The sequence below is a fragment of the Armigeres subalbatus genome, chromosome 3 (assembly GCF_024139115.2).
Source record: "Armigeres subalbatus isolate Guangzhou_Male chromosome 3, GZ_Asu_2, whole genome shotgun sequence".
Lineage (NCBI taxonomy): Eukaryota > Metazoa > Arthropoda > Insecta > Diptera > Culicidae > Armigeres > Armigeres subalbatus.
Genome location: NC_085141.1, coordinates 274,251,967 through 274,262,383, shown reverse-complemented (window position 1 = coordinate 274,262,383; position 10,417 = coordinate 274,251,967). Strand labels below are relative to the sequence as shown.

Here is a 10,417-nt window from a genome sequence, read left to right as displayed (position 1 = left end):
AATGCGCGTGGAAGCGAGAAGGCCATCACAGAGGAAGCAAATAAACTGCTCAGCATCAGCCAACGAGGGTTGGGTTGGGGTTTATGTCCCTTCGTATATATAGCAGTTGTCAAGATCAGTTTTGTCCTTGTTGTTTTCTTGACGTGCGGTGGGTGTAGGGCACAGAATAGGTTGTCGCGGTTGCGCGCAAACGTGAAACTGAACATACAGGAATCAGACGTCTGAGGGAGAGTTTGCGGTTTTGAAAATCTTATAAATTGGCTCCAGTCAATACAGGTTTATTGTTTGAAGTGTTACATCTGGAGTGCCAAAGATGGAAGGGATACTGATTTTTGACCACAATAACGATTTGATTTATCAAAATTTCAACGATGGAATGCGTGCCAAGATGTCCAGACATGCAATGGATCTCGGTTTGATGGAGGACGGTAAAAATGTAAGTAAACAATCCATATAAGTCCCAGCGAGGTATATTCGCCTTATATGTATGTTTGTTTTAGGATCCGCGGAAGGACATCGACAATAATGTGCTGATTCAAATCTTCAGTCCGCTGGTGGCCTCCCAGCGAATTATGATGTGCCAATTTGATAACGCATACACTTCGGTGCAGATGGAAAACAACTTGAACTTAGTCTTCGATGAGGTAAGGGCAAGGTTTTGAATCCTTACAAGTGCGGTAAAGTATGGAGCTCCGTCTTGTATGTGATTAACTGTCTAGCTAGAGAATTGTCTATATATGATTTCATTTCAATAGCCCTTCTCATGCTATATCAATTAGTTCAATCAAAGTTCATTGCCTATTTTCCGAGTATTGACCACCAGGATTGGAAATTAAGTACTATGTTTGAAAACTCGATTTGTGTATATGCGCAAAATGTGAAAGATTTAGTTCGAAAAATGTTTTAGAGGTAACCACTTCCTTCGGTGTGGTAAGACTGTAAGATTAAAAATTATTAGATATATTTTACAGATTTTTTGATTTCCTTAAGACTCCATATGAGTGTTGGTCCTTTACAAGTATCGTTGAGGCTTCGTGTCCGTAATGGAATCTAATTTGCACTTTGTAGATGGTTGATTTTGTACGACGACGAACTCTTTTCGATCAAAGGGGTTTGCTTTGGATTCCAAGTAAGTACGATTCCCTGCCTCCACGATGCGTCGCTTTCGGCAATTACGACCCCCATCCAGCGTAAGATTTTGGCATATATAGATTTTAATAGTTCAATCAAAGTTAATTGCCTATATTCCGGGGATTAAACCACCCGACTTGGGCATTAATTTATTATTTTAATTTGATATTGATTTGTAAAATGTAGTTCCCTCAGTACCTTAGACGCTTTGGCTCCTTTCTCATTTCCCTTGCTAATCAGCTCAATACCATTTCTAAAATGGGAAGATATATGTTCCTGTTACTTAATTTTTGAGCCCTTTCTGTCGTTCTACGCATGCTTGTACCAAATTCAAAAAATAAATAAACAAATGGCTCCCATGTTTCTTTTTGCTAGCGCACCAAACTCTATCGCCTTTTAGTTCCCTTCCTGTGCTGTTCAATATCACTTCATCGCGAACTATGAGGATGATCCTCGCTAGTGGATGCACCCTACTCGGACTGTGTAGTCAGCACTACCTAGTCAGCACCCTAAGGGTGAAATCAGGAGTGATTCAGTTTGATTCTAAATTTTCGACCACTATTCTTGAATCTGGAGCAAAATAGAACAAACTCGCTGGTCTCCCCAGCAGTGTTCCATTCATGTTTTTCAAATTTTCAATTAATTGAAATCATTATGTTACTGCCAAGAAAGGCGCCGGAATTGCAAAGTGGATTGATCCGTAGATAAAATGACGCATCCATACACCAAAACAATTGAAAAATATTTGAATCTCGTGATTCAATCGTGGTTCAAATCTGCAGAAAATAGAACGGAGCGTTATACCAGTTTTATTTTTTTGACAGTTGACTGGTATAAAAACTGAATCTGGAACAGCTGCTGGGAAATTCAATATTTCAGATTCATATTCAAACTGACAGCCCCGAACGATTTGAATCACTGCTGATTTTACTCTTATACCTGTTTAGCATTTTCATATAGATTAACTCTAGACCAACATTTGGAAAGGACGTAACAGCCAAAATTTATTCCTTCTGTTTCTTCGTTCACATATTCAGCAATATATGTGGACGATGTGGGCTAGAACTAAGATCCAAAGCATTTTTTAACGAGTGACTATTTGAGTGCTGAAGTCGGTCCAGAAATTCCCCTATATCGCTCTTCTGCATCGTCGAGCCATTCAGCTTCTGCCTTGATCACAGTTTACTTGAGATAGTCCCCATGGTGAACCTATCGCACCCCAACAAGGATTTTCACTTCAACGTCAGCGGAAGCTACCCCGCAATTGCCCGTGTCCTATGATCAAATTCTAACTAGGTGTCCCTAGTGATTTTATCCTGACACTCTTTGATTCTCGTGCTATTGTGTATCCGGAATAAATTTATACCGCTTTTTATACCGATTTTTCTCTAGATACAGGCAACTTTCCCAACTTCGGAAGTAGTGCGCTGGATTCGCCTAAAGATGCGCTAAACAACGCATCAATTAGTTTGACAAATAAAACTTCGGAAGAAAGTTCGGTTCGGAATTCTGACTAATTCTAACGACTTCCGAATTCTAACTTGGTGCTACGCCGACAATATATCGGCTGCTGCCGATTTTCCACTGTTTTATGGTACTTTAAATTGTTTTGTCGTTAGGGTTGATGTACATACAAGTCTGTGATTCTAGTTTCACAGGAAAATGAAAATAGTTGACTCGATGGAGTCGTTAATCAAATATTTTCTCTGGTCTTTAAGCTCCATAGGTAATAGAAAAAAAACAATTATGTAGTTCAGAAAAAAGGGGTTCAAAAGGTTTTCGAAGAAAATTCACAATTTCTCCGTTTCTTAATTACTAAAAACAGTTTAAATAAAATAACAAGATTTAATTGATGTTGATATATTGTTTCATTCGCAGTTTTTGGGTTATCTATTTCTGCAAATAAGCACTAAAGAGGTGGACCAAGTCAGGCGGGAATTGGGAGTTTGCATTTGCCTGTTAAAGCACATTTGTGGACCTAGCATATACATGTACGAAACGAACAAGATGTTCACATTGCAAACATATCGAATAACAAGATTTTCGTTCCGTTCTTTCAGAATCAAAAACAGTATTGAGAAGACAAAAACTCTTACTAGTTTGATTAGCACTTATCGGAAAATGTATCAAGCAAACCAAGGAATATTAGTGGAAGCCATCGAGCAACTATTGGTCAATGCGGACATGAAGAATACAGTGGTGACATCGCTACAAGCCGCTACGGAAAAACTAAAACAGGACCCCCACTCTCAACGAAGCCATTCCATCATGTTTGTGGGCAACAAGTTCCTTTCTTTGTACAGCAGCCGACAAGCGCAAGAGTTATCCCCTGCCGATATGTTGTTCCTGAACATCTTTTGTCAGACGATGGATCGAGGAGAGCATTCCAAGCGGATAGAGTCCCACGTGGTTTTCCTCCAGGGATGCGCAAATCAAACGACTTCGGGATGCATCCCTCACATTGTCCACGTATCCAAACTGTTCGATGATGTCTTCTTAGTGCTACTGATTGAGCACGGCAATATCGTCTTGTCGGGAAATTTGTACGATGTATTCTTTTCGTTGCATAAGCTACAAAGCATTCATATGCAGATGGATGTCGAGAACATACGGTCCGCGTTCGACAACTTGGAGATGTATGTGAAACACACCGCGGATTCCCTTCGCAAGATCAAACACAACAGTCCCGAAGCGGACGAAGTCGTTCGTGTTTTCAGTTTGAAATGGGACAATATCCGCAAGCGTTACTTTGAGTACTTCAAGGCTTCCGACAGTGCACTTCTGGTGAAAATCGAAAGCAATATGCCCATGTTCGTGGACGCAGTGAAGGATATGTTCAAAATGTTGTGCGCTGAGTGCAGCACATTGGAGCATGGACTGCAAAGGGTTTCCGACATTGCCGATATGGTGGAGGAGAAGCTGACAGAGGTGTTCAACTTTCTGCAGGTCAAATCACAGAAGAACTTCTGCATGGGATCATATCCTTTTCAAATTAACCTTTTGTGTGGTTTTCTGTAATATTTACTTACTTAGCGGTTTCTGCGCACTACAAGTGATGTGAAGAGTCGACTTTCAAGAACTCTCCTGTCTGGGCGTCTGGGCGAGTGTCCACGTTTCAATATATCTTCTATGAAAACGTGGAAAGCTGTGTCACATCTAGTGGAGTGCGAGTGGGTTTCTTAGGGTCGATTTTTTTATTATTCAGTACATATCTACTTACAGCTATCACAACCATACATTCTAATATATAATACGCAAAGTCATTTTTCCTTAATCAATATTTATATACGTATTTGGAAGATTTTCCAGGGTTAGTGCATTTTATACACATCGATAGGAACAATGGCCGAATAGTAGCACCTGGGTTAGATTTAGAAGATCCCACAAATGTTTTGAAGGAAAGGGTAAGTATACTAGAATGTAGGAAAACATATCCTTTTTTTTGAGTCGTGTAATCTTAATTCTCATTACCGGTATTCAATTGACGAAAAAAACGAAACAACCCTTTCACAATAACAGTCTTCTTCTTCTTCGTTGGCATTACATCCCCCACTGGGACATTGCCGCCTCGCAGCTTAGTGTTCATTGAGCACTTCCACAGTTATTAACTGCGAGGTTTCTAAGCCAAGTTACCATTTCTGCATTCGTATATCATGAGGCTAACACGATGATACTTTTATGCCCAGGGAAGTCGAGACAATTTCCAATCCGAAAGTTGTCTAGACCGGCACCGGGAATCGAACCCAGCCACCCTCAGCATGGTCTTGCTTTGTAGCCGTGCATCTTACCGCACGGCTAAGGAGGGCCCCTTCACAATAACAGTGTCTTCCAATAATTTCTCTTTTTATTCAACAACCTCCCGATTGAACTGACGTACTGTGCGATAAAACAATCTAACGCACACTACATAAAATATCTATTAGGTATTTGGAGCAGCAATTAGGTCCTAATGCCCTACCTCGCTTATGGTTGCAAAAGATACTGCATCGGTCAAGGATACTTGAACCGATGTTATAAAAATTCTGGTAAAAGTCTAAATCAGTAAAAATATATTTTTGTGTTTAAGACATTTTAAGGCAAATTTTGGTCTGTGCAACTTCTATTGCTGAAAAAGCAACATTTCAGAACGAATGAACCATCAACCCAAAGCGTCAGGCCCAGATTAACGAGCCTGGATTAAAAACCAAGAGATACTCATACCTTTAACAACCTTGTGCTCGATTGGAACAACCGATTTGGCAGCAAATGCGCTGTTCCAATTCTGACACTTCATCTCTTTGTTATGAGTGCAGCCTCTTTAGCCCATATATTAACTATCAAAGATTGAGACTTGTCCTGCGGTATTTTGCTAGTGCGTTTGAATCATATTATTCCGTCCGTCAAACAAGACCGAAAATGTCGAGGAAACATTTTCCATCTATTCTTAAATTTTAAATTATACAATGTTCCTTATGGTTTTTTTAATCGGAGGAAAAACTGACGCGTTTAGGATGATTAACTTCATCGTTCCCTTAAGGTCACTCCTGACGGAATCCAAGAATAAAAGTGCTCGCGTTTTCGGGGGCACAGCACTCGATACGGAAGCAACGCACAACTGTCATTTTTATTACTTCATGCATGCTGCGACGCAGCAAAGCTAAATCAACAAAAATGTCATTTGTGCGCCGCCTCTGAATCGAGTGGTGTGCCCCCGAAAACGCGAGCACTTCTATTCTTGGATTCCGTCAGGAGTGGCCTTAAAGAAAATTTAATATCGAATCTTCATTTTAGAACCAAATGGATCGACTCCTTAACCTTACGATTGATTAGGCTTGGTTCGAAAAATAAATTACAAACTTCAGCTGATTGAAGTAGACATTTTTTCTGTATTTCGCGAATCTCTCGATCTTACTGGCGTACCAAGTGTTGGTTAAATAATTCTAAAATAACAATCATTGATCTCTCACGCGCGAAAATAGTAGTTTGTGCAACTAGTTGCAAAAAGATGATTTTTTTAGCACGAGTTGTACGTTTAACCAACAAGCCTAGCCAATTTGGAAAAAATACTTCGAGTGCTGGAAAAATCTGTAGTTTTGCAAAGAGTTGCACACGCTATTTTTTGCAATGCCGAAAGATGGGTTTAATTTGATAAATCTGCACCAAAACGGTACAATTTTATTTACTAACCATGACCAATCTTGCCAAAAAATCATCAAACAGATTCCATGTTATCGTGCCCCATTGTGTGCTCGACAGACCATAAGGCGATAGATAAACCTGCCTTTGAAGAATTTGATGTCATGTCCATCAAATTATTTAATTTATTACGTGACACAGAGAATACACTATTTGAACACTCACCCAAGCCAATTCAGCTAAATATGGTCATGTAACTATTGTTCTAATGCTGGTTTTTCATTATAGCACCCAAATGAGTGCTGTAATGGATTTTTTGCAATTCCTGATCATAATATCTGGTTTACAGTTCGTCTTTGAGTGATAAAACGGCCTACTTTTCCATACCAACGAAATGGATGCTTAAATGAACATTATGCAACTCAAATGGGTTGCATAATATTCATTATAACACTCATTTAGGTGCTATAATGAAAAACCAACACCAGAACAGTCGTTACGTGACTAAATTTTGCTAAATTAGCTTGGGTAAGTGCTCAAATAGTGTATTCTATGCGCCCCGTAATAAATTAAATAGTTTGGCGGTCATGACATCCAAAATTTCCAAAAGCAAGTATATCTATCGCTTCACGACTCATTGAACTTTGCAATGCGGCACGGTAACATGGAATCTGATTCTTTTCCGCAGCAACATAATTTATTGGCAAGAAGGAGAAAATTAGACTACAATCTTGGAACAGATTTATCAAATTAAAGTCCATTTTTCGTCATTGCAAAAAATATCGTGTGCAATTCGTTGCAAAACTCGATTTTTTTAGCACTCGTAGTCTTTATCCAACTCGGCAAGCCTCGTTGGATAAACGTACAACTCGTGCTGAAAAAATCATCTTTTTGCAACTAGTTGCACAAACTACTATTATGCAACCCATTTGAGTTGCATAATGTTCATTAAAGCACCCATGTCATTGGTATGAAAAAGTAGACCGTTGTATCACTCAAACGCCAACTGTAAACCAGGTACATATTATGATCAGGAATTGCAAAAAACTTCTTTTGATTCTGAACTAAAGCATTGCGCTTGAGTCTTCTAAAGCAAAATCTTGCTTCACTAATTTGTGGAAATAATATTCCATAAAGCGTAAACAATTATTCTGAAATAAAAATATAGACTGGAAAAAGTGTCCAACGAAGCTATCGTGAGAAAAAATTATGAAGAAAAACTAGAGTAATTTTGCTCAAATACGTAAAAAAATTGAAAACAAGGCATAAGTAATAAAAATTTATAAGCTGACACTTTTAGGATGTACTTATTTTGAGTATGAATACTAATTGACGTCTGAAGACAATTTATTGACGATTTATCAACCTCGTGGGGTACTGTAAGTCGGTAAAACAATTCGAAAAGGTGACGTCAGTAAGGGTTTTTATTTAGGTACCCGGAAGTAATTCTGTTCGTCCATAAACATTCCCTACACTAATTACGTGAGAGCTTATGCGGGTAGGCATGGATTGAATCCAGAGAGCCATGAAAATATCTCTCACTTATCATCTCTGTATACTTTTACGACATGTAACACATCGTTCTACTTCTTCCATGGTTTTACAATCTAACTGGAACTACTCTTCAACTTAGTGTTCTATTGCCATTGCCTTTTCTACCAGTTATTATGTATCTTTTGTGGCAAGTACAATGGATACACTATGTCCAAGAAGTCGGGAATGTTTCCCACGCGAAAACAACCTATGTAGCATATCATGAAAGACGTTTTTATCAAGCTGTTGTGCCCTTTAAATAGGCTCCAATTTCGGGGGATAGCTTTGTAAAGCAGCATGAGCAAGATTGCAGGAGGAGATTGGCCGGCTGATCAACTACTAAGAGATCTACTTTAACACTGTGGTTAAGCACTGGATAATTCACCAACATTTTGATTTTGATGGAGTAGGTTCTGACCGAGGAGTGGACGGAAAGTGTTGTGTATCCCATCTACAAAAAACTGGATTGTATCAACTACCGTGCAATCACATTGCAGAACGCCACCTACCAAACAATCTACCAAATGTTATGCCAATTGTAATAGAGGTCGTGGATCAGCACCAGGCGGGATGCATGGGCGAACTTCAAAGCCGCATATGATACAATCGATCGAGCATGGATTTCCGGACACGGGTGATCAAGTTGATGTGCGTAGTTCATGTTTCAGGGAAATCTTTGAGTCCCTTCAGACGTGCAGAGAGTTACGTTACGCCTGCTATTCTACATCGGTTTTGGGAGAGTATTACTAAAGGGTAGATATTGACACGAGTACGATTTTCACGAAGTCTGTTCAGTTAGGAAGCAGTAAAAACGAATCGAAGAAAGTTTCCCAGAACGCATCCACTGCAGCAGCGAAGAAGATTCCGAGCCCCTACTGGCATCAATAGACGTGAGCGAGAAGCTGCCGTCAGGTTTCGAGAGAAAACGCGCGAGTATGTTAGAACTGCACCAGCCAAAAGCCCTGTAAGTCGCTTTAATTTGACGTCTATGCTGGCTTGAGACCTCCAGTTAGCCTTACGAACAAAGGCACAGAATCCGGAGATAACGAGATCAATTCTTGATCCGATCTAGGATATTTTCGGGTGGGAAACATTATCGACACCCTGGGCATAGTGTATCCTATACAAGATACATACTAATGCGATGGCTGGCATAGAAAGCTAAGATAATAACTAAAAAAAATGCTAATAGATTACTAAGTTCTCTCACCACTAATGTGGTCCTTAGTTGTAGACGATCTTCTAGGAAGCTTGAAAGAAAAAGGTTTCGAGGTTGTAGGCTTTGCTGACGATATTGTCATCATAGTGAGGGGGAAATTCGACAATCATTTCTGAAAGAATGCAATGGGCTCTAAATTTTACCCAATCGTGATGTATTCAGGAAGGCCTTAACATTAATCCGTCAAAAATTGTAATTGTACCATTCACTAGGAAAAGGAAACTTGATCTTAAAGCTCTAAAGCTTGGAGGACTAGAAATTCAGCTTAGTGAACTAATGAACAGGTCAAATACCTGGGAGTCATTCTGGATTCTAAACTGAAATGGAATGCTCATATTGAGTGTGCAACCGGAAAGGCAACTAGTGCCTTCTGGATATGCTCTAAAACATTTGGAAGAAAATGGGGCTTAAGACCAAAAATGATAATGTGGATCTATACTTCCATTATTCGTCCAAAACTGACATATGCTGCTCTTGTATGGTGGCCAAAAACAAAAGAGGCTACCGCACAGTAGAAGCTGACAAAACTACAAAGGTTAGTGTCCATTGCTATAACGGGAGCGATGCGCAGCACCCCTTCAAAATCTTTAGATGCAATTCTTAATCTGCTACCATTGTATGAATTCGGAAAGCGGAAGCGGAAAAGAATATGCAAAAACTTAAACGATTGAAGTTATTCAAGTCAGGCGATTTAGTGGGCCACTTGAGTATTTCACAAAATTTTCAATATGGGCCAGTGATGAATATGAATGGAGACTGGATGAAACTATGGAGAACTATGACATTCCTTACAACATATATGAACCATCACGTATGGTTATAACCCGCCAACCCGCACGTTTCCCGGGGAAATGAGGTAGGTGGTTTAAGCGCCACTCCTTTCGGAGACCACCTCCCAGATATAGGGCTGCCCGGCCGCTGAGACCCCCAGGGAATGGGTCTAATTACTCCCGTTTTCAGAGAGGGAACGAATCGGGTGACGTAAGACTGGGGGTGAAGACAATGTAGGGGAAAGGGGAAGGGAAATCGATTTTACAAGCGTAGAAATTAGGCGATTACGAAACAATACTTACGCCGGTTTTATCATCACTGGATGACCTGACCAATCCTGCGAATCCTGCTAGGAAAAAATAGGGAGAAATCGTGGTTGTTTCGGGGAACCGCCCCAGCAAAATATAATAAATAATAAAATAATTTAACGACCGATTAACATGCTAAACTTTAATCAACTTTATTGTCACATGCTATTCGGGATAGGTTTTCCTTAAACGGCGGTTCGCCTGCATTTATTGTGTATCCGGAATAAATTTATACCGCTTTTTATACCGAAGTTGGATTTTTCTCCAGCTACAGGCAACTTTCCCTACTTCGGAAGTAGTGCGCTGGATTCCCCTAAAGATGCGCTAAACAACGCATCCA

The 10,417-nt window shown here is 39.8% G+C and overlaps 1 protein-coding gene across 1 annotated transcript in view; it reads left to right on the top strand.

Moving 5' to 3' along the window:
- Window positions 1-10,417, top strand: part of LOC134224447 (BLOC-3 complex member HPS1) — a 28,093-nt gene continuing 17,676 nt past the window's right edge. The window contains exons 1-5 of the mRNA XM_062703800.1: window positions 1-436; window positions 501-644; window positions 3,010-3,122; window positions 3,192-4,109; window positions 4,421-4,535. Of these exons, the coding sequence (XP_062559784.1) occupies window positions 314-436; window positions 501-644; window positions 3,010-3,122; window positions 3,192-4,109; window positions 4,421-4,535 (1,413 nt within the window). The 5' untranslated portion in view covers window positions 1-313. The remainder of the gene's footprint in view (window positions 437-500; window positions 645-3,009; window positions 3,123-3,191; window positions 4,110-4,420; window positions 4,536-10,417) is intronic.